The sequence below is a fragment of the Diadema setosum genome, chromosome 16 (assembly GCF_964275005.1).
Source record: "Diadema setosum chromosome 16, eeDiaSeto1, whole genome shotgun sequence".
NCBI lineage: Eukaryota > Metazoa > Echinodermata > Echinoidea > Diadematoida > Diadematidae > Diadema > Diadema setosum.
The window spans coordinates 27,603,705-27,629,267 of NC_092700.1; the positions used below are offsets into that span (position 1 = coordinate 27,603,705).

At 40.2% G+C, this 25,563-nt stretch overlaps 2 protein-coding genes across 2 annotated transcripts; one reads left to right on the top strand and one right to left on the bottom strand.

Annotated features, from left to right (window-relative positions):
• The first annotated feature begins 167 nt into the window (after positions 1-167).
• LOC140239503 (zinc finger protein 706-like) lies at positions 168-22,542 on the top strand. Its single transcript, XM_072319334.1, has 4 exons — positions 168-451; positions 2,702-2,865; positions 13,893-13,994; positions 16,873-22,542. Exons 2-3 carry the CDS (start codon positions 2,731-2,733, stop codon positions 13,983-13,985), a joined length of 228 nt encoding a protein of 75 aa, XP_072175435.1. The 5' UTR covers positions 168-451; positions 2,702-2,730; the 3' UTR covers positions 13,986-13,994; positions 16,873-22,542.
• Positions 6,152-11,692, bottom strand: LOC140240169 (uncharacterized). Its single transcript, XM_072319972.1, has one exon. The coding sequence runs from the start codon at positions 11,690-11,692 to the stop codon at positions 6,152-6,154; it is 5,541 nt and encodes a 1,846-aa protein (XP_072176073.1).
• Positions 22,543-25,563: the final 3,021 nt, after the last annotated feature.

Consider the following 25,563-nt stretch of genomic DNA (forward strand, 5'->3'; position numbering starts at 1 on the left):
TGTGTTGCTTGCATGCTGTTTCTGCATCTGGTCGCAATCTCTATTCTATAGTGCACTAGCACTGTGTACTGGCTGTCTTGTATCGTATCTCGTTTCTCTGCTGCTAACGTTAGTGCCTGGTATCACTGTAGTATCACCCCCTCACGTCGTATTGATACTGCAATATTCTCTGCACCTAGATTATCTAGAGAACACGGATAATCTATAACATTTGTGGCTGTGTGAATGTTGTCGACAGTCGACAACCGTTGAATTGCTCCTCGTGTCACTCGACTGTCTGTCTCCGTAAAATCAAGCGTCGTGTCAGATATTGGAAGTTTACCACTCATGACTCATTGCACATTTGGTCATTTGATTGGCATTGCTGTTCGTACAACACCACTCATATTGTCATCGACATTTCTTGGCAGTGCTTGGACTGGCTGTAAATTAGATTTTACTTCTTGAAGTCGTAAGTAGTTTCTCGTTAGTAACAACACAACTAACAAATAGACATCTAACAAGTTACAATCTAACCGTAAATAATGTTATTATTGTTACACAATGTTAAGGAATACAATTTCAACTTTTAGAGAGGTAGAATCTAGCTGCCCAGACGTACCAACAACTCGTCAACAATTTTTTTTTTTTAAATTAAATATTTCTACCTTGTAGGTTACACTGCTACTGCACTGGGTTGTTAATTAATAATTACTCAGTTTCACCTTATTTAAAGGGGAAGGCTAGTAACTGAACAGTGGGAATGCCGGAGGATGATTGTTTCAATCCTTGTCATGCTTGTGGGAATCATTTAAGAGTAGGCCTACATTATATATATCTATCGTTGTGTGAAAATTATTTGCTTCAGAATGGTCTCATATTCAAGTAATGTGCAGTTTAATGTTTCCATGTTAGCGTGCCTGGTCAGTGACGGGGCATTAATCTGCACATTACTTGAATATGAGACTGTTCTGAAGCAAATAATTTTCACACAACAGTAGATATATAATGTAGGCCTACTCTTAAATGAATCCCACAAGGATTGGAACAATCATCCCTCACCATTCCTACTGATTCCCACTGATCGGTTACTAGCCATCCCCTTTAATTGCACTAGCTGTGGCAGAAATACTGCAGGTTCGGTTCAGGGCTCAGGTTCACATCACTGCACTGCTCACGGACTCGGGTTGTTGACTTGTAAGTTGTATCATATCATGTGCTGAATTCTCGGGGACAAACACAAGTGACATTTTCAACTGTGCGCCAGGACAACCTTGTTGATTTTAAGCAACCGCATATTCTCCACTGATAAAAGCCAACATGGCCAAAGCATATAGAAATCTATAAACTAATAAAGATTTTCTTCAATTCTTTTTCCTCCTGTTCCCTTAACAGTTAGGTTTATTTACCTGTTGCTGTACCCTCTTCATTTCTCTTGATTTGTATTTAAACTCTATGTGTGAATATTCAAATGTATTATTGCGCCCCATCCCACACATAGAGTTTCTACTTTTGATTGTATGATATGCAAGGAAGCCATTGTGCGAGGATGGTCGATCTAAACATGGGTGATAGATCAGTAGTAGTAGACTTTAATACTACAGGGAAATCTATAAAGATTACATGTAAATGTACAAACTGGTACTAAAACTATTAGGGTGGTATGTGATATGGTATCAGTCTTCATCATCCAAATATGAATTTCAAATCTTTTTGGATTAGTCTAGAACATTTACATGATTAAGTATGAATGATCGCATCATTCATAATCCGAAAAGATTGATGCACTAACGCTCTGTTAGATGTCTAGAGTAGAAGCTAAAAACGTATGTAAATTAGGATGAGTTTAAAACCATAAAAGTATGATCTTGTCTAACTATCATTCTCATTTCGTTCAAGTAAGATGCTCTAATTCCACAGACATTTTTCAACCTGCATCCATGACTTTGGACGGGTACAGGTTGACTTTTCTATGTTTTAATTGGACATACAAATCACTTACAAAGTTATTTGAATGAGGAGGAGGATGGGGAGAGAAAAAGGAAGAAGAAGAGGAGATGATAATGGTTAGATGTGTAGTTCTGTTTTATTTCCATCTCAAACTAAACAAGAGGAAGTTGATCTAAGTACATGTAGGCCTAGGCCTATAATAGATTAAAACATGACTGACAGTGATAAACTTATCCAGTCAATATTAACAGATGCAGAAACAAAACAACAACAAAAAGAGACAAAAACTGAAAACAGACATCTATTCAAGTACACTCAATGGACCAGTCTTTGTGAATATACACATTAGTAGACAGCATGGATCATTGTGATTGGAAATGGTGTGGGCCCTTTTTTGTTGCTGTTGTTGTTTATGTGTGTTTTTATTTATGTGGCCAAAGTTCCATAGTACCCTCCAATGAAAATATATATTATTACAAGGTGTACAACTACATGTAGACCAACCAGCCCACTGCAAATCAATTCACACACAAAAAAATAAAAATACATCAACTCTTGATCTGCCCTAGTTTCCTGATGTATATATGAGGTAACAGAGGAACAAAGTGGCTGTCCTGCAAGTTTTGCCAATTTTTTACCCTTTCATTGTACTGTATAAATTTTTTGTAGGCCTATGGATGTTATTCTGATTGGTCACTTGACATATACATTGTATTGTTTCTGCATCTGTATGCACATTGTTGCATAAATTTCTTCACTTTTTTGTTTCCAGTTGAGATTTGATTGCAGCAACAAACGGCGATGGCGCGCGGTCAGCAGAAGATCCAATCCCAGCAGAAGAGGGCAAAGGAGGCGGAGAAGAAGAAGAAGGGGAATGCTGTCGACTCCAAGATAGCTGCCAAAAAGGCTCTGGTGTTCCAGTGTACAGTCTGCAAGGTAAGATAGCAAACCCCTGCCCTATGTGATCGATATTAGACAGGCAGCTACGTGTGCAATGGTTGAGGTCTCGCTTAGCTTTACAAAATCCCAGCATTCTCTTCTGATTTAATTGTTATCAAAATGAAGCAATGAAAAGCAAAACAAACAGAAATATGTGATTGAAAGTGATTGTGATATATGTTGTACATGCATTTCATCAAAATACATTATAGTGCAAATGTGTCAATGACCAGATGGACCACAATTAATTTTTCACACAGACAGTAGTTTTGGAATAAACCATTTTGGAACAGTTCATGAGCATGATAACATGATTTGGTCTCACATGCATTCTTGAGAATGATAACAGAAATCATAAAAGTGTTTGTCAAAGAGGTTATCTCTATATCGGGCAGACCATGTAAAACTTGAAATCGTAAGGAGATGTAGAAGTGCCCTTCTTCGCAATGGGGGACCGTCCTCGGTGCGTGTGTGCCCTGCGCGCTCACACAACAGTTGTACAGGGCGTACTGCAAGTCTGCACCCCTTGGCCGCTTCTTTTGCTGGTATGCTGGCAAGGGGCACTGTTAGTGACGTATTAACCACTTTACTAAAGTTCACTGTTGACCAATAAATCACTCAAGTGGACCCGTGTGTTGATACCAACTGGCATCTGTAAATGACCATGATGATGATGATGGTTCAACCTTTAATGAAACAAAATGAAACAGTCATGTCATTGAGCAATAGCACTTGCCAATGAACATACACAAATATGTCAACGCGAATGGACACATGAACATTCGACCTCCATACATATTGTACATACAGATCTGTAAATGTACATTCTCCTTGTGAGTGTATCTTCATTCCATCAATAAATCCAACGGACTATTAAGGCAATTGCGTTATTTGTGTAATCCTTTGTGTCTTTCACACCTCATTCCACAGCTGGTAACATTGCAAAAGGTGCAATACAATATACATACATAAACCCCCTTTGAGATTGCATAAATACCAATTTGTATTTTGCTACACGAGTGAATAGGTCATAATGATACTCTTAACCCAATATCATTTATCATAACCTTGCATACTGTTCATCTTATACACATGACTTCCATTATCGATAATCTGTCCGAGCCTACATCTCAACAGTCGCCCAGCTCACAGCTAGAGCCCGTATCAATTGACCCCACATGGGCTGACCTACTTTCTCTATCACCAACATGCTGTCAGTTTCACACACATACATTTCTACTGTTTATCTGGCTCCTTTCAGCATTATAAAACACTAACTTCATCAAATTCTTATTTCCACACTATCTTCATAATTCTACTCAGCCTGTTATAGTCCAGGCATAACCATTCTCAATTTTCACCTCATTTGCGTTGTATTTTCTTTGATACCTAAACGCAGACGATCGTGCGAAGTTTCACCACACAACATTCAGTGGCAACACGCGTCACAATCTCGTACTCAAACGATAACATTTTAAACTCTGGTTTACCACTTCCACCATTTCTTCACTCAAATGCATCATAGCTCAAACAAAAGAAACTATTTAACTCAAATAATCTTCACTCATTTTGTACTTACAACATTGGGCTTGCGTGAAACAACCAAAATATAACAGTGACCTTCAGTGACCACAACACGTTGACCCAACGTGAATTAGCTCCTCACCAAAACATCAGCGCCCTCAACGGCAATGCTCAGAAAGGGCGATAAAACTCTCGCTTCTGACGTCACAACACTTTCAGAACGTATCAATGTGAAACCGCTGTAATCACGCACAACATCCCGGCCCCTTAAATGCAGAGCCCAAAAGCGAAGCATTTACCAAAATAATCATAATAATCATTCTACCTTAACAACAAATGAACGATTACTTCTTCGTAACTCCAAATTCAAAACTCATCATCAAACAAACAAGTTAAATTCAGTCTGAACATTCTTCCATAATACAACATTCAGCCTAGTCCTGTATGCTCAACCTATTTTACATATACTAACTGAATAACTCCTTTAACCGTTACATATAAACATGACAACTATTATGGTTGTATATTCATCATCAAGTGTGAAATACAATCTACCCTTCAAATGTATCTAAAATTATAGCTCAACTAAACACTGATACCCTTTTATATGACAATGGTAGAATTCCAGAACCCCACAACACCACATATAAACCTCTGCCAAATAGGTTTTGTAGATAATTTGTACCCTAACCAGTGCCACTACAGTAGCAATCCACTACTTGCGGTAATAGATGGCTCCATAAGTTTGTAACTGCCATACAATCTACGCATGATAAATATGCAAATACTGGTACATACACACAATGCATACATTATGCATTTGCAACAAATGGTGAAAGGAAGTTCGTCAACATTCCATAATTGACTAACAATACCTATAATTCTTTCTTTCACTTTGTTTCCTTCAATTAAACTCCAGAACAAAAGTGTGTATATTAAACCCCGTCCCAGGCCAGGATTTGAAATAACATCTAAAGAAAAGGAAGAGGTGCTCTGGCAAATTTCATACACAACGGTACAAAAGTTCTGCAATCAGTCTTTACTTTAGATGAATTCACAGTAATACTGAGTCTCTCACAAATATTCATCACGACCTATTGAATCTCTGTTCACTATCAGAATTTCTACTAATTTCTAGAAATATCCCTCTGCTCATAAGTTGACACATGATGAAATAAACTGAATTGTTCTCTCTCAGAATGAATTGCTGTGTTGTTGGTTCTTTCATGAGTCACAATCTTAGCGCTTAAAATATTAGCCTCAGCTTCAAACTGCTAAATATCTCCAAATCGCCGGAGTTGCATGGGTGGGTCCTTCATATCTGGTGATGCGCTATGTATTCACTAACTGAATCCATCAACAATAGCACGTTCCGTTGGCGATTCGCGTCTATATTGCAAGGATACTTCCCTGCTTGATGTTGAAATCACAACATAAGTAATTCAAACATGTCTGTTCATGCTGTTGATAATAATGAGCGATCACACATGGGAGACGGGAGGCGGCGCTAGGCTCGCACCTCTAATAAAACAACAACATACAATGTATTTCAAAACACCTTGCATATATCATTTCAAATGAAACTCGCCATTTCAGAATAATGTTCTCTGAACTCGCTGACTGACAACTATTCTGTTGTCACTAAATACACAAAACTATCAATATCAATTCAGCGTTCTAGTTCTGACTGCACAAACAAATAACTCCGCACGGGGCAGCGCTAGGCTTGCACCCCTCATCTTAGAAACACCAATTGTCTCTAAGAATCTGCTTCGAGAATCAAACATAGCTTAGTAACTGGTCTCCGCAGTATGCTGGTTCGTGTTTTAACTTCACACTGACGAACAAAGCCCTTCTCATCCGACCATGTCTGGAGGACCCTTCCCAAAGGCCAAACATTGCGCGGGGAGTGCTCGTCGACTACTAAGACCAGATCACCAACATGAACATTGCGTTGAGAAGTAGCCCACTTATGCCGTTCCTGCAATCGTGGTAAATATTCTCTCCTCCACCTCGTCCAAAAGGTATCGGCGAGAAACTGCACTTGACGCCATCTCCTCCTGGCGTAGTTGTCTGCCTCACTAGTAGCCACTGGAGGCGGCGTTGAACTTGCATTTAGCAGAAGCAGATGATTTGGTGTCAAGGCTTCTACATCATTCACGTCAGTGGACACCCCAGTTATTGGCCGGCTGTTGATGATGCTCTCTACTTCACAAAAGAGCGTGTGTAACGAATCATCGTTCAAAGTTTGCTGTCTGACCAAGGAACACAGCAGCTTCCTCACAGTACGGATTTGTCGTTCCCACACCCCACCTTGGTGACTAGCTGCGGGTGGATTGAACGTCCATTTAATGTTCTTCTGCAGCAACGTCTCATGTATCTGAGCCTGGTTCCAACTGTGTATCGCAGCTCTCAGTTCTCTCTCCGCTCCGACCAAATTAGTGCCATTATCAGACCTAATCTCTCTCACATTTCCCCTGCGTGCTATGAAGCGTCTGATAGCATTAATGCAAGAGTCTGTGTCAAGGGAATCTGCCATCTCAAGGTGAACAGCTCTCACAGAAAGACATGTGAACAGAACTCCATACCTCTTCACGACACTTCGACCCCTCTTCAACTCGAACGGTCCAAAGTAATCAATCCCAACTCTCGAGAAAGGGGGCTCGTCTGGAGTAAGACGGTCTGCTGGCAAATCCGCCATTTTTTGCACAAGAACCTTCCCTCGCTGCCTTCTGCATACAACACATCTAGCAAGTAGCCCTCTGATCACAGAGCCAGCAGCAGGAATCCAGTACTTCTGGTTCAGGCGAGACAATATGTGGTTCTTCCCACTATGTCCTGATGTCTCGTGTATTTCTCTCAAGATAAGCTTGGCAACATGGCTATCATTGCGGAGTATAATCGGATGCTTCGCGTCCTCTGGCAGCACCGATCTGCCTAGCCTTCCTCCTACCCTCAATAGGCCATTGATCATTCTCGGGTCTAGCTTGTAGATAGAGCTTGTTTTCTTGACATATTTACAGCTCTGTCCTTGTCGTGCATCGTCATTCTGGTCAGCCTGTAGGGAAGATATCTCATCAGGGAAGTTGACTGATTGCACATACTGCAGAATTTTCTCCTCTGCTTCCTTCATTTCCTCCACCGTCAGATTTCCACTAGTAGATTCACCTGAAATGCTTTCAGTACCATGCGCAAATCTACATCTCAGCCATTTCAGGTACCTCCTTAGCCAGCAAACTGCTTTCTTCAGCCTGTGCCACGATGAATAATGTTCAAGCAGTTTGCTCATTGAAGCTGCTCCTTCAACTTCAGCCGACATGTAAACCCCAGCCTTGTCCTTACTCTTGACTTCGGGGTCACCGTCAAGACTGACATCGTCCCAGGCATGGCTTCCTGGCCATAACTCCTCCTCAGACCACAAGAAGATAGGTCCATTTACCCATCTGTCACTGTTCATCAGCTGCTCAGCCGTCATCCCTCTCGAGACATCATCAGCTGGGTTCTGCCGAGTGTCGACATAGCGCCATTGTTTTGGTTCGGATCCTTCATGGATTACTGCGATCCTGTTCCCAACAAATGTGTGGAATCGCTTCTCCACATTCTTGATATACTGGAGCACTATAGTGCTGTCACTCCAGAAGACGGATTCCTTCAAGTTGAAGTCAAGCTCACGTCTCAGCATACTATCCACTCTTACAGCAAGCGTCGCCGCCATCAACTCAAGTCTCGGTATTGTAACTCTCTTCAGCGGCGTCAGACGAGTCCTGGCCATGACTAGACTGCAATAAACTTTGCCTTCCTGGTTCGTCACTCGAAGATAAGAGGCTACACCATATGCCCTCTCCGAAGCATCAGAAAAATGATGCAACTGATACTCCATCACCTCACCAAAGTCATGAGGTTTTAGGCACCTGCTGATGTTGAAATCCTCCATAAGTGGTAGATCTCTCTTCCAGTTCAGCCAGCTGTCACGTTGCTTCTCTGGTAATGGGTCGTCCCAGTCCAGTTTCATTGCTGTGAGCTCTTGCAAAATAACCTTTGCATTCAACACATATGGACTCGCAAATCCATACGGATCATATACCGAGCAAACCTCACTCAGCACTCCACGACGGGTACATGGCTTGTGCTTCGGTGTGATTCCATATGTCATGGTGTCAAGTTCAATGTTCCATTTTACACCCAGGGCCCTCTCAATTGGTAATGCGTCATAAGTCAAGTCAAGTCCTTCCACCTCCTTTGCCCTGTCATGAACAGGCACAGACTCCATCACCTTTGGGCTGTTGCTCAGCCATTTAGTTAGGTTGAAGCCTCCCCCTTTCAGCATTCTCTTCAGCTCATCTACGAGCTGAACTGCTTTATCTTCTTCCTTCACAGACACCAGGCAGTCATCCACATAGAAGTTGCGCTTCACCACGTTTACTGCTTCTGGGGAGAACTCCGCATCCTGGTCTTCACTGGTACGCCTCAGAGCAAAGCTGCACACACTGGGACACCAGGTCCCTCCAAAGAGGTGTACACACATCCTGTATACCTCGGGTTGCTTCTCCACATCTCCTTCCGGCCACCAGAGAAATCTCAGCAAATCTCTTTCATCAGGTGGGACTCGCACTTGATTGAACATGGCTTTGATGTCCCCCATTACTGCAATGGGCTCCTGACGAAACCTCAAGAGAACACCCAGAAGTGAGTTTGTCAAATCAGGACCTTGTAAAACAGCATCATTCAATGATCTTCCCAGGAAGGTAGACGCACAGTCAAACACAATCCTTGTCTTCCCTGGCTTGTTGGGGTTCTCAACGGGATGATGAGGAAGATACCAAACAGGGTCGCATGAACCTGCATTTTCTTCCGCTACTTTCTCAGCATATCCTTCCTCGACCAAATCTGTCATGGCCTTGGTATATCGTCTGTGTAGATCCTCGTCTCTTCTTAATCTCCTACCAAGACTCTGCATCCTCCTTTCAGCCACACTCATGTTGTCAGCCAGCTTTGGGGGTCTCTCCTTAAAGGGTATAGACAACTGGTAGTGACCATCTTCCTTTTGGATACTCTCATCCCAGACATCCAGAGCCCTCCTGTCATTTACAGACATACACTTAGACTGGTCTGCTAGAGACTCTGTCGACTCAAGAGACCAAAACCTTTCCACTTGAAGCTCCAAATTCGCGTCCCTGGAAATAAAGCTTGACGATACATCTTGGTCACTGTGGTGGTTCCCAACTGGTCCATTCACGGTCCAACCTAGCACAGTCTTCACGGCATAGATGTCCTCAGCCTTACCACGTCTGACATCTAGGGGTACCAATGCCTCTGGGACATCTTGACCGATGAGAAGCATCACGTCTCGAGGGCTGGCCTTAGGGACATCTACATCTGCCAAATGTGGGAATCGCTCAGTGTCGCTCACATCAACGATGTGTGAACGGCTCACATTGATTTGTTCCTTCGCATACACATGAGGAAGATTCAGCCTGTTCCCAGTTGACAGACTTTCCACTTCAAGGCTGACTGTCTTGCACGTTATCACACTACTGGACTTATCCAATGTTGACATCGACAGCTTCTGAGTTCCCCCCTCAGCCTCGACCTTCCTAGTCAGCTCTGTAGTACAAAACGTTGAAGTCGAGCCACTGTCTAAGAGGGCGTAAGTGTCAAAGTAAGTGTCCTTTCCCTTGGCTCTCACTCTTACTGCCACTATAGGAAGTGCAATCTTGCTGCCGGCCCCTATGACGTTGCTAGCCATCTCTCCTACTCGAGCTGATGAGTGATTACTAGCTTCACCTGCTGTAGATGATGACCGGGGTTCATCACGACGCGTCTCCTGAGCATTTGGTGGCAATGCATTTCTACCAGGCTGAGAAGGCTGTCTTGGAAGATGCAAGAATTTTGTGTGTTTCTTGCCACATCCTTTAACCGTACAAACACGGTTGACCTTGCATCCGTTGGCACCATGGCCCTTCTTCAAGCAGTTAAAACAAAGCTTCTCGTCTTTGGCCAACTTCAGTCTTTCATCTGGCTCCAGCTGTTTGAACTGTTCACATCCAAACAAGGTGTGATTCCCCTTGCATTTAACACAAGGCCTCGTTTTGACATCTCCGTCATCAGTGCTCGCTGTAAAGACTCCCCTATGACCCTTGCTGGATGCCCTCTTCTTCATGGACGGCGTCTTAGAAACATCTCTCTCTAGCAACCTTCCAAAGACCGGATCGTTTTCTTCCTTGGCCACCTCCTGCAAGAGGGTAACCAGGTCGCTGATGGAAGGAAGTCTTTGGTCTTTCCGAGCGGTACTAACCACCTTCAACCACCTAGCTCTTAGGTAATACGGCAGCCTTTCCGTGACTTGTAGAAGAACACGCTGTGAGGTCAATTCGGAACGCTGACCGATTGCCTCCAGCGTCCGCACACAGATGAGGATCTCATCCGCCATCTCTCCAAGGCCACGTCGATCTTGAGGACTGATCCTCTTTCCCTCGGTTACCTTCCGTAACCATGCATCGGCTATTAGCACAGGATCACCGTACTTCTCTTGGAGAATACTCTTAGCTTTATGATACCCCTCCGACGCCTTCATGATCAAACATGGCTGAAGAAGCCTTCTCACATCTCCTGCGCAGTAGCGAAGTAAGCGGTCAAGCTTGACCGCATCGCTCACGGTTGTTTGGTCGACGCAATTTTCGAACCCACGCCAAAACTCGTGGAACTTCAAAGGATTTCCATCATACCTCTCAAGATCTATTTGAGGCAGAGATACGGATTCTAGTAGCCGCTGTTGCTGTTGCTGTCCTTGTTGAAGCAACTCAAGAAAGACTGCATCTCTCTCCGAAGGAGGGTATGGGAGTGTCTCATCCTCGCGTGGCCTTTCGACAGCATTCACTGCAGCAGCAGGGCGTGAAGGCGTGGAAGCGTGCACAACTGGCGGCTCAATAGGGGGACCTTCCTGCGCAGCATCATCCTGTTGGTAAACTTGCTCCTGAGCTTTTGCAACCTGCAGCTCTATCCTCAGCGCTAGCTGAGCCTTGCGCTGCTTGAGTCGCAACTCCTCAAGCTCATATTCCTGCCGCTGAGCTAAGGCCGCTGCCTCTACCTCCAAGGCTGCCCTCTTAGCCATGGCCTTTAGCCTCGAGGATGTGGATGAAGTGGAGCTCCTTCCACATTGGCTCACGGAATCCTCCGGATTGATGTCATGATGCAGAACCCCACCATCTGCTGACTCAACACTGTTCATCACTGGTACTGCACCTCGCTCCTTTACAATGAGCTTGGCTGCCAAGTCTTCATCGATATCTGTGTGACTCATCCTGTCCTGTAGTCACAACCGTGGTGTGATAAGCCGTATATTATATCAGCCTGTTGTTGACTGATGACTCGTAGTATCAGCCTGTGTTGACTGATGACTCGTAGAATCAGCCCTTCATCGACTGATGACTGGTAGAATCAGCCTGTCATAGACTGATGACTGGTAGAATCAGCCTGTCGTAGACCGATGACTGGTAGAATCAGCCTGTCGTAGACTGATGACTCGTAGAATCAGCCTGTCGTAGACTGATGACTCGTAGAATCAGCCCTTCATCGACTGATGACTGGTAGAATCAGCCTGTCGTATACTGATGACTCGTAGAATCAGCCTGTCATAGACTGATGACTCGTAGAATCAGCCTGTCGTCGACTGATGACTCGTAGAATCAGCCTGTCAAAGACTGATGACTGGTAGAATCAGCCTGTCGTAGACTGATGACTCGTAGAATCAGCCTGTCGTAGACTGATGACTGGTAGAATCAGCCCGTCGTCGACTGATGACTCGTAGAATCAGCCTGTCAAAGACTGATGACTGGTAGAATCAGCCTGTCGTAGACTGATGACTCGTAGAATCAGCCTGTCGGAGACTGATGACTCGTAGAATCAGCCTGTCGTAGACTGATGACTCGTAGAATCAGCCTGTCGTAGACTGATGACTCGTAGAATCAGCCTGTCGTTGACTGATGACTCGTAGAATCGGCCCTTCATCGACTGATGACTGGTAAAATCAGCCTGTCGTAGACTGATGACTGGTAGAATCAGCCTGTCGTAGACTGATGACTCGTAGAATCAGCCTGTCATAGACCGATGACTGGTAGAATCAGCCTGTCGTAGACTGATGACTCGTAGAATCAGCCTGTCGTAGACTGATGACTCGTAGAATCAGCCTGTCGTAGACTGATGACTCGTAGAATCAGCCTGTCGTATACTGATGACTCGTAGAATCAGCCTGTCATAGACTGATGACTCGTAGAATCAGCCTGTCGTCGACTGATGACTCGTAGAATCAGCCTGTCGTCGACTGATGACTCGTAGAATCAGCCTGTCAAAGACTGATGACTGGTAGAATCAGCCTGTCGTAGACTGATGACTTGTAGAATCAGCCTGTCGTAGACTGATGACTCGTAGAATCAGCCTGTCGGAGACTGATACCTGTAGTCACGTCCAGACTCATTGTTGTTGAACTGTCAGTGAACTTTAGTAAAGTGGTTAATACGTCACTAACAGGCACTGATTGCCATAAGGGGCAAGCCTTGCGCCTCACTCCGCTCACTTACAGAGCAGTTGTACGTGGCGTATTGCAAGTATAAAGCACTCTAGTACCTAATGTAACCTCTTTGGGGTTTGTATACTTTAGTGGGTTTTGTTTCAAGTCAAGTAAACATGCATTATATCAGCCAGCAAAGTTCATTCTTTAGAATCGAGCACTATGTGTCTCTAATGAAAGGATTGGGCAAAAATAGGTTGCTACGTTGTACTGTAAACGCCGTTATTTTTGCGCAATTAATTTTTCGCGCTGAGCACCTCAGAAACCTATTTGCGGGTTCGTGAATTTGCGCTGCATAATTGTCAGTCCATTCAAAAAGGTGTAGAGATAATTGTGAAGATGTTTTCGCGGGTTTTAGAATTCGCGCTAGCCAGAAGTAGTGCAAAATACGCGAAAAATTAATGTATCGCGAAAATTTCTGCGTTTACGGAACCTCAAGTGCAGAATAGGAGAACTTTAAATTATATCATCTGTTTCATCTTGCAGACTCAGATTCCTGACCCAAAGACCTCCACGCAGCATTTTGAGAACAGCTCCGCGCGCTCACAGCACAATTTTACAGGGCGTACTGCAAATCTGCGCTCCTTGGATGCTCCTTGGCTATCAGCACGGCAGCAAGGAGCACTGTCCGCCAAGAGGGGCAAGCTGTAGCGCGACCTTCCACGCACTCACAGAGCAGTTGTACATGGCGTATTGCGAGTTTCGCGAGTAAGCACTCCAGTCATGTACTGAATATAACTTCTTTGGGGTTTGTATACTTCAGTGGGTTTTGTTTAGTCCATTTGAATATGCATTGTGCAAGCCCGCAAAATTTTTTTTTTTTTTTAAATCGAGCACTATTTGTCTCTATTTAAAGGACTGGGCAAAGATTGGTTCTATAAAGTCAAGTGCCAATACGAGAACTTTAAATAACATCATCTATTTCATCTTGCAGACTCAGATGCCTGACCCAAAGACCTACAAGCAGCATTTTGAGAACAAGCACCCGAAGAGCCCCCTGCCTGCAGAGTTGGCACAGCAGGCGTAGCATGAACAGGTAACCCCAAACCTCAGCTTCATCTCCAATACCTCATATATGACAGTTTAAACTCACATTCTCTCTCCCTGTCTGTCTCTCTCTCTCTCTCTGTTATCTTTTTTTTTCTCTTGCCCCCCCCCCCCCACCATATTCACTCTTCACTAACTTCCCACACAGTTTGTTCATTTCAAAAGTTTAAGCCATTATTTACCATTTGCAGATAAAACAAAAACCAGCTTTAGTGCTTCAAAATAGTTCTAAAATGTGAGTTAGAGATGGAAACAACCAGTGTAAAAATTTGAATTGTATCACCATTATTAAGTATTGTTTAACATACAAAATGTGAACAATAGTTATGATAAAAAATTTCTAGACTAAACTGTCTACACTTATGGTTAATTGAGAAAAATAGTGGTAGCTCCTTATATTTCAGGCTGTTTTGCAAAATTTTTATACGGCAAGGTGATTTGTGATACAACTGACCTCTACATATGCATCAAATGTGATATCTCGAACATTTTTTAAATCATTGCTCCCAGTGGTAACCAGTACCTTTAACGGTATAAAAATTATTGCAAGATGAGGATAACATTCATGTGGCATTGTCCCCCAGCACCATTACAAACTGTGGCAGCATTTCGTAATGTGACATGGTCCCTCGTACTGCTACAAAGTGTGGTAGCAGTCATGTGGAATCGTCCCAAACACCATCTAAAAATGTGACTTCTGGAGGTTATAAATCCAAGTACTGTATACACCATATATTTTGTGAGTCTAAATTTTCGTGAATCGGGGCTCCCTGACGATTTCATGAGTGGTTAAATTTCGCGATCGTGAAGTCGTGTTCTGAAGGGAAAAATGTATTTACGCGTACGTCACATTCACATCGGGGTCAGAGTCAATATTTTTGTGTGTCTTTAATTTCGCGAATAGCACCTGACTCACAAAATATTTGGCGTATACAGTACTTACTACTAGTATTTGAGATTTTATTTCATGTGTGTTTGGAGGGATGTTATTTTTTTTTTTTTTTTTGGTCTTCGTGACTCAGTGTGTGTGGAGGTCATATCACATTTTAAAACTAATTTGACTTGAAATACATGACTGGTTTTTGACTTGTAGTGTAGTATTGTAATGTGTATGCACACTTGCCAAAAATATTCTCATTTTGTAAGAGTGTATATCTGTCTTGTATTTCAGAAAAGAAGTAGCTTCATTCAACCACAAGCTATAATTTTTAATTCCTGCTTGTAGTGAAATGTGGAAGATCAATTATTATTAGTATTTTTGTTTATTTAAGTTTTCCAAAAAGAAAAAAATTCTTCCAGTTAGCTTAATGGTGCAAGGAAAGGGAGCTCCTAAATATGATTTGTGACGCAAACAATGTCCTGATAATTTACCTGAAAAAGTCCCCCCCCCCAAAAAAAAAAAAAAAAAAGAATGCACAGAGTGATTACTAATGATACTTACACACATGATGAGCACTGCAGAGACTGATCTTACCATCAGTCATGGGCCTTGCCATGTTTTTGTTTTTTTTAGTTTAGAGCGTTGGAGAAAAATTGCTCTACCTTGACTTTCCTTTGTAGAGTTTCATATACCGATACTTTAAAGGGGTGGTATAGTTTTGGTTAAGACGGGGGATTCAGCTTTTTTTTTTTGTAACACTTAGTGAGAAAATAAGAAACCACTCACAAAATATAAGAGAGCATGCAGTTCTAAGAGGAATTTGAAGTTTATTTGATGAAAATCAGTTTTGAAATGGCCGAGATATCCACAGAAAAAGTAAAACAAAGCGATCCCAGTAAAACATGGGTCCCATCTTTCATTAGGATCACTTTGTTTTGGATACTTTAGCCATTTTAAAACCAACTTCTATCAAATAAACTTTGAATTCCTCTTAGAATTGTACATGTATGATCTTTCATATTTCATAAGAGGTTCCTCAATGGCTTTATGGTTTAAACTATGGTTTCAATTGTACCACTTTTGTGAATTCGGGCCATTATCTCTCTTTAAAAAATCGGTAACCTGAAGCCCAATCTCAACCAGCCAGAACTATACTCTCCCTTTAAGCCGCATGACATCAATTACCAGAGTTATGAAATGTGAGTAAACATGACATTTGGGTACCTCGCAAAACAAACACAACTGCTTGTCTGCAAAAAAAAAAAAAAAAAAAAAAAAAAAAAAAAAAAAAAAAAAATGATAATAATAATGATAATAAATAAAATGAAATGGATTTGACATATATTTTACAGTACTTCTGGTGTGAGAGAAGGAATATTGCATCCTTTTCTGTAACATTATGTGCATTACTGTATTGTGATGTAATCTGTTTGAGATTATTTACATTAGCACAATGTTGAGAAGATATAATGAACAGAAATTGACTGGTCCCCCTAACTCTGTGCAGTTTTTGAATGAAGCGAAAGATATTTTAAAGTCCAATTCTTAGAATTGACATCACAGTTACATGACTGCACTGTAGATATTGTTTTGTTTTGTTTTGTTTTGTTTTGTTTTGTTTTGTTTTGTTTTGTTTTTGTTTCTGGTCATGACAGGATGCACTATTTATGACTCACCAGTGCTTGAACAGCTGTAGCCTTGAATGTAGTCTAATCGTCACCCAAATGCTGACTAGTTTTTATCTGTCATTTATTTTCTTTTTTTTTCTTTTTCTTTTTTTTTTCTTTTTTTTTGGGGGGGGCCTCTCCTTTCAAACCAATTAAAAAAATATATATCATCTAAACATGTAGACCCCACCCCTTGCAGTTTGTCCCCTGCCCAAGCCTTTGATTTGGTGGAGTGATAACATTAAACATTATGAAGGTTGATTCACATGACTCATGGCTCTTGTATCCCGTTTTTCCTCCCCCCCCCCCCCCCCAAACAGGAAACAGCTGATGTCATCACGAAGGAACCAGTTATTACTGACTTGCATGTTCTAGAACGGATGTGATCATTGACACTCACTCGACAACAATAGATCTGTAGTTGAGGGCGCTGTTTACCAGCCTCGTTTTTCAGCGAGAAGAGAATGGGGGGTTGTCCAGCGCCGCATCCAAAGGACACTGGATAATTTTTTTTTTCTCATCACCAGAAGGCTTCCATGATTTGTCGGCCAAGCTCGCACGGATGATTGGCCTCGATGATTCAAAGTTCCACGCGGAAGTGAAGAGAGAATAGAAGGGGAAAAACTGGGGAAATGCAACGCTGCGTGCTGTTCGTAGGAGGATGAATTTTATCGCTCAGATCAAAGCATGTCAACTATGGGAAGTGTCGGAGGAACGGCTAGATGGCAGGACGGGCTCCTTGTATAGAAGAACGCTGCTACGACAGCACATCAATAGTGACACCGTCCATGACAGAGCCCAGCACCGGTGGAATTTAGCGTTTACGACAATCTGCGACTCCCGCTTCCATCGCTCGCTGACGTTAGAGGGCGACCAAGGGAGCTACGTAGTGTCTACCATGGCAACAAAAATGCACGACAGGGAAGTTTTTTTCCGGTTCAGTTTCTGGTAGTGCTGCAGGGAGAGCCTGCGGACAGGCATGTTGGAAATTTGCGTGTGTATCAAGGCCTTAGTTTTTCAACTTACTGGAAGTGCTCACTTCTTTTCTGCATTTAATACCATATGTTACACTTACATATATGTTTTGTTTTATCAGTATCTTATGAAACAAATGATAATTGTCTTCAATTTTTTGTCTGTGCCCCTCCCCCGTTAGAGATTATCCTAATTTGAATATGGAGGGTCTGAGGAATCAAAAGATATAACTTACTATTCTTGATTTGCCACTTCTGTTTCCTTCCTTACTTTGTATTTTACCTCCAGTTCCTTCAGTGACATAAGTGCCGCCTTGAGATTCCGATTGTATCTTATGATAGCGTTTTTGTAGATCCCGAATTGTGATCTGACTGGTCCGTAGCCTCCCGCTCTATCCAGCATTATGCATATTTTGTGTGAATAGCTTAGAAAAGAGTCTATAGCCTAACTGATACCCCCTGTAGCCTGTAAACAATGTTAAGCTTTAATAGTGCATGCAAGCAGCTTGTGGTGGGCAAGGTTTAAAGTTTGATGCAATTGATTCTCGGTGAAGAAAGAAACTGGATAGAAACTAGGAATAATACATGTACTTCTCGAAATTGAAATTTGTGTAACATCAGGGCTATACTACACTATTTCATAGAAAGTTGCTCTGATTACAACTCTTGCTGCAGTGACATGTGTCATTATTGTAGAAAATCTTGCTTCCTGATTTGATGTTGCCTGTATTAGAAGTTGCTATTTCTAGCAAGAATAACTATCATAGGCTCTTTCCTGAAATGACACCTTGGATGGACCAATGTGTGCAAGATGCTGATGTCCTACACAAAGTGACCACTCAGACTCCAAGGAATCAAAACATTGCAGTGACATTGAGGGGGGCCAAGATTCATCTCCCGCAGTGTAAAATTATTCCTTCATAATGACATGTACAATGTACCGTGCTTGAGCCTCATGTCTGTAATATTTGATGTCCCACGCCTGGTAGTCCTGCCCCTCTCACACAAGTGATGTTGTTAAATTTAAAAGCCCCAGAGAATCTGCCTTTTGAGAAGCTGTGTTAGACTGTTCACATTCTCAAATATTTAGAATTTCTTGGATCTATTTCTTAGATGGTACAAAGCTTTCTTTAGACCACAGACACGGCATGTAAACATATTACTATAACAAAAAACTAAACATGCAAAAAACAAAAATGTGTTCTTTCACAATAACATGAAAGGGGAAATGTATGTTTTTACTCTTTGTGTACGTACGTGTTCTTCAGTCATTTCTTGTAATTTTGTGCCTACTCTGCAATCAAACCAATCAAGAATGTACTGGAAATTTGTATAATCGGTGGTACTGAAGTAAACGGATCCATTTTATACAGAAATATCTTCCGATACAATAACTTCTGTTCACAGCTTTAATACTTCTTATGACAGATTATAACACTGTTGTAGCTCAAAATGAAGGTGACGTATAGAAAGCATGGACAATGGCATGTTATTGTATTTCCATGAGAAATTGACATCTGTGAGCCTGTGTAAACAGTACACTTTGTTGTTACACTAATCTACACAGTTAGCATGATTTAGCAAAGCTATAGATACAGACTGTACATGTATATCCTGCTTGCCAAACTTATGAAGTCTTTTCTTATGTCTGTAGGTTGCTTTTATAAAATTTGTAATGGTAATCTTTGCCTCAGAATATTTTCAGTGACGAGGTTCCCACTATTCAGGTTCATAGTAATGCTCAGTCACTGTATGCATGGTTTATTTTGTGAGCATGGTATTGCTTAAATGAATAGGAACTTATGAGACAATTTCATTAGGGACTGTTAATCCGTTGAGTCCCAAGTATACTAGGGCAGCTGCCTATGGGGAAATGCGTGTTGTAGCAAAGTCAGCCCGCCCTCAACGGGTTAATACTGCATTCACCTTTGAGAGCGACCGCAGTGTGATGAGTAATTGGCAGAGTCCCTTTCTAAGGAGCACAATTAGCTATGCCGTAGCTTGAGACAATTTAAACATTGTACTTTGTAGTTGTGTCGCAGGAGGTGTTACATGAGGCAATATTTCACTGTGTCGTTGCTTTGAGAATATCAGTCTTCTCACAAAATCTGTTTGTAATAAAACCATCGTGAAATACACATTATCGCATTGTAGTTTGCAACTTTGTATACATTGTAGTACATTAACAGTGTTGTGCTGGTCATTCTGAAACATATCATACATACTGTATATGGTGTGAAAACATGTCACCCAATCTGACCAAAGAAACTTAAAGCTGTTTGATTCCTGAACACTTCTCTGCCAGTGACACTACGGACATATAACTCATATGAAGTTGACTTTATTAGAACAGAAGTGCAGTGATATGTTATCATGCAAGCTCAAGATGAATCAAGGAGGCAAAGGTTCAAAGAAAAGAAAACTTTACAGCCGGCTGTTTATGCCAACTGGATGGTTCATATTTATACTAACGAGTGGGGAAAAAAATTGTGCCTTCAAAAAATATCACTAAGTTTTATGTTCTGTGCCCTGAGAGCTTTTAAGCAAGCTCCATGTGCTATGTTAAACCAATCAGGATAATCATTTCACAATGTCAATTGCCAATGTATGCAAACTTCTTGTCTCCGGCAGTGATGGAGTTAATTTGCTGCTTTAGTAGGGATAGTCTCAAGTCTAGACCTACATGTATATCTTTTTCTACACCCAAGGAGATGAGACAATCACTTCTGTAACCTTATCCCTTCAAATCAAAGTTGCAATTACAGTTGAACCTCTATTATCCGGCCTCCCTTTATCCGGATCTCTCTATTATCCGGACGCAATCTTGCCGTGATTTTTTTATCTTTTTTTTAATAATTACAGGAGGAAAGGGGGATTCCCAACGGATACATTTCTTAATAATTATTTAGGTAGATCATCCCAAGAATTTATAAAAGAAAATGATTTCATTCTTGCAAACACGAACCTCTATTTTGGGGTCTGTTACTGAGTGTAACAATGAAAAGGTTGCAGTATACACATTACTACATGTGGTACTACAATGGGCTACATCAGTACATGTGTATGTACATGTATATGTAGACTCTACATGTATAAAGCATTGAGTCTCCCGTATCCGGCCAAATCCCTTATCCGGACGAGCCCCGGTCCCGACTTGTCCGGATACGAGAGGTTCTACTGTAATACCTTAACCCAGGTTCGGTGTCTTGAGGTGTGTTTCAGTCAAGTTCCCTGTCATCAAAACGACAGAAGCAAGATGATTACTGATATTAAAATGAAGATCAGTTGTAGCCCTAGAGCTTTTTATACTACAAAAACTGACAACCATCAATTGTTTTGCTTTGAAGAGCTCTTCAGAAATGAGCTTATGGGATTCACAAGTGCCCAAGAGATCTGAAAACTCGATAAACATACATTAATTGCATATTTCTCTCTTTGTATGCTTTCATGTTACATACATGTAATCATGTTTTTCAGTTCAGTGTCTGGATAATGTGATCAAATACTATATGATAATCAAGGCGGATACTAAGTACAGTATTATTACTTTTTTTTTTTTTAATACACCCTTTTCATGCTAGCCATTTGGGGATCATCCCAGGAGATTTACTGGGGAATTAAGCGGGAAAAGTCTAGGAAAAATTTCTTTCATACTGGCAAATGAGCTCCAGGTTTGATTTCTCTTGTCTGCTGTTCTGCAGCTGAAGTATGTACACATGCATGTATGATTCATGCACAAAATCTGAATTCTTGCACCCTAGGCATTGCTGGTATACTGACCTGTCACTTCCAAAAGGAAATGTGTGCCAGTGCTGGCAAAAAAATAAACATAATAAAAGGGACACAAAAAAAAGGTGTGTTTGCAACTAGAAACAAAATGTGTCCTTTGACATTTATCTGGGTTTGCCAGCGTGTACAAACTGTACCTGGGTGAAATAAGTTGTATGCTAAAGTGAGCTGAACATGAAAGGGGAAAGAGGTAATTAGCAAAATTAAGAGGCAAGAGTAGCGTTGCTCTCGCAAACTACAGCGTAATGAGGGCTTTATTTATTATCTAGCACAGGTAACCCAAAATAAGTGTGACCTTTGACCTCAAGACACCACATAGAGGGAATATACGTAACAAGCTTTTAATGCAAACAAAAGGAAACTGACCAGAAATGAATATAATTCTTCAGTGAAAAATTGAGCAAAGAGAATGGGATTCCATTGGGATCCAAACCTGATTGAATCCCATTTTATTTGCTCAACTTTTCGCTAATAAAGATTGTGATATATTTCATTTTGTATAGTTTTGGTTTTGCTTGTATTTATAGACTCCAGACTGCAGACAGTATAAAGGAGATACGAGCACTCCTTTCCATGACTGCTGTGTAAAGATACCATGTGACGTCAGAATCAGTGTCATTGCTATCACTAGTAACGGCACATGAACCCAAAGAGTACACTCACAACTTTTCACATCTCAATGAAAACTCAGCTTCACAATGTTTTCTTTCAGTGTTATATAAATTGACCTTCAAGACTTCGCACATGTGGGCGAGTCTGTCAACTCTCTTAAAGAAATCCCAACTTTGTTCTGAATCTGTGCTGAAATGCATTATTTGATAGCTCCATTTCATTTGTGGAAAGTCCACTTTTCATCTTTTTTTTTCTTTCTGCGTAAAATGTGATGAGCTTGTCGGTATTGAAAAATGAGGATGCAAGATTGATAAGTAGTAAGCCAGCGCATTTAAGATTTTGTCGTAGGTATCCCGCTTTATCCATTTTCAATGCAATTGGGGTTTGTTTTTTTTTCGAGATTTGTTTTCTTTCTTCTTCTTCTTTTTTTTTTTTTTTTTGATGTAGGACAAAGAAAATATTTCACTATGCTCCTGTCTTTTTTGTATGTCTGTTTTGTTTTTGTTTTGTTTCGAATTGTGGCATCTTTTGTGCCACATGACGTTGTTGTAAGGATGTACATTTTGACCTTTGCCCATGATTAAACAATGAAGCTACGCCTAGGGGCAAATCACATACCTTCTTGATTGGAGTCTGTGCACTTCTGTGTCTTTTTATCTGTGTGGATGTGTCTGTGTTTGTGTGTGTGTGTGTTGGTGGGTTTGTGGGTGGGTGGGTGGTTGTGCAAGGGTTACATTGATGCTTATACATGTGATATACTGTAATTTGTAAAACCAGAAATTTTTGCTTGCATTTTAATTTTGCAAATGTAGGAAGAGCCAATTAAGTTTCCTGTAATTTGTAAAACCAGAAATTTTTGCTTGCATTTTAATTTTGCAAATGTAGCAAGAGCCAATTAAGTTTCCTGTACTTGAAATGCACACAAAAGTTCTTGTTTACACTGTATGTGCGTGGCAGTTCTGGAACATTTTATGATGCAAATATTTCGTGCTTTACAGTAACACATACTGTATTTGCTTCTCTCTCTCTCTCTCTCTCTCTCTCTCTCTCTCTCTCTCTCACTCACTCACAGTCACTCTTTCAGTAATACCTAGAAAAATGATTTGTAGTAGGCCTGTAGTCACACAATATGTAATACATTATTTTATACAGCGTATATAGGGCCTACATACATACATAGATACATACATACATACATACATACATATGAAGAGTTTTATTGCAAAATGAGCTAACTCCATTCTTGTTAAGTTGAAATATTTGTGATTAAAGGGACTGCACAGTACTGGTTGAGGGGAGGATTCAGGTTCATAACATTCCTTAGTGAGATAATGAGAAACCTCTTATATATGAAAGAGCATGTAATTTTAAGAAGGATTCAACATTTATATGATGAAAAATTGGTTTTCAAATGGCTGAGATATATAAAAAAAAAAAAAAAGCTATAATAATAAAAGGCGACAGGCCAAGTCTTTTTATTAGGATCTCTTTGTTTCACCTTGTTTTTAAATATATGTATCTCGGTCATTTCAAAACCGATTTTCATCAAATAAACTTTCGATTCCCCTTAGAATCATATGCTCTTTGACATCTAATAAGAGTGGTTTCTGAATATCTTGCAAAACATAAAAAAGCTAAATCCTCACCTCAACCAGAACTCTACAGTCCCTTTAAAGCTGCTAAAAAAACAAAGAAAAAATAAGAAAATACAGGGTTTTTTTTTTTTTTTTTAACCGTAACTTCTAGAAATACCTTGTTATGTCACAAGTGAGGTATTACTGGAAAGGTAAATTAATTTTGCTGTAGCTGATGATGGACTTACTTTGAAATGTTTAAAAATAGCTTAGCACATTTTGCAATAAAACTGTTCATATACATAATATGTGTGTGTGTGTATATATATATATATATATATATGAAGAGTTTGTTTGCAAAAACCGATAAGTCCATATTAAAAGGTATTATTTTGTACTTTATGACAGAGACCGTACTTCAAAATCTTCAAAAATGGACTTATCGGTTTTTGTAAACAAACTCTTCATATATATATATATATATATATATATATATATATATATATATATATATATATATATTGTAGTTGCTCTGCGTATTGGCAGTACTAGAAATAGCAATGATAATGTCACAACAGAGGAATGCATTAAATGCCAATCTTGATTTTAATTAAAAATCCGAATTTTCGGGAGTCCTCCCCCTTCGTCAGTACGAATGAATTTTCACACTGTCACACGAAGGGGGAGGACCCCTGAAAATTCAGATTTTTAATTAAAATCAAGATAGGCATTTAATGCATTCCTTTGTTGTGACATTATTGTTGCTATATATATATATATATATATATATATATATATATATATATATACGTATATATATATATGAAGAGTTTGTTTGCAAAAACCGATAAGTCCATATTTGTCAAATGGAGATATTTGCAATTAAAGGTCAAGAAAAATAAAGAGAATAATAAGAAAATTTTTGCTTCTTTTGACCATAACTTCAAAAATATACCTTTATATGTAGTGACCAATATATCATTTAAAAGGTATTGTTTTGTACTTTATGACAGAGACCGTACTTCAAAATCTTCAAAAATGGACTTGTCGTTTTTTGCAAACATATTTGTCAAATGGAGATATTTGCAATTAAAGGTCAAGAAAAATAAAGAGAATAATAAGAAAATTTTTGCTTCTTTTGACCATAACTTCAAAAGTGTACCTTTATATGTAGTGACCAATATATCATTTAAAAGGTATTGTTTTGTACTTTATGACAGAGACCGTACTTCAAAATAGATTTTGAAGTACGATCTCTGTCGAAAAGTAAAAAATAATACCTTTTAAATGATATATTGGTCACTACATATAAAGGTACATTTTTTAAGTTATGGTCAAAAGAAGCAAAATTTTTCTTATTATTCTCTTTATTTTTCTTGACCTTTAATCGCAAATATCTCCATTTGACAAATATGGACTTATCGGTTTTTGCAAACAAACTCTTCATATGTACACATATGCATGCGTGCGTGTAAAATATCAGAAAGCTGTTGATTGACTTTGCATTGCAACTACTAGTAGGAGGTTTTTTATACAGTAGGCAGTGGGTTAATGATACATACATGGGTGTATGTATGTATGGGTGGATGTATGGAGGGATGGGGGAATGGAAATATGGATGGATAGACTTTTGCATTGATTTATTAGTACAGTATATTTTATGGATGTTACTTCTAATGAGAAATCACCAACTTGTGAAGAAAAAGATGCTCAAGAAACATGGGTGATCGACAGATTGCCCTACATTGACATGAATATGGACCAATCAATCATTGTTTATACCAGCCATGACAGGAAAAAAAAATCACGAGCATACAAACTTAATCTGTCAATTGCAATAAGAATTCAGTACAATTAATTCATTGACTTGAAAGACATTGAAACTGTTTCTCTAATATGGGAAGGTGCACTTTCTTTACAGGGAAGAAGAGGACCAAAAAAAAAAAAAAAATAATGTATTGTTACCGTAAAATTTACTCCGTCATATACTAATTGGTTGTTTGTGGCACATGAACAATCATAAATAGGCCAACATATATTTTCTGTATCATACTTGCAAAAA

What these genes read in the sequence shown, in the direction of transcription:
- LOC140239503 (XM_072319334.1), top strand. Translation starts at nt 2,731, where the DNA reads ATGGCGCGCGGTCAGCAGAAGATCCAATCCCAGCAGAAGAGGGCAAAG. An exon ending in TCCAGTGTACAGTCTGCAAG is followed by an intron (nt 2,866 to 13,892) that starts GTAAGATAGCAA and finishes TTCATCTTGCAG; the next exon opens with ACTCAGATGCCTGACCCAAA.
- LOC140240169 (XM_072319972.1), bottom strand. Translation starts at nt 11,692, where the DNA reads ATGAGTCACACAGATATCGATGAAGACTTGGCAGCCAAGCTCATTGTA.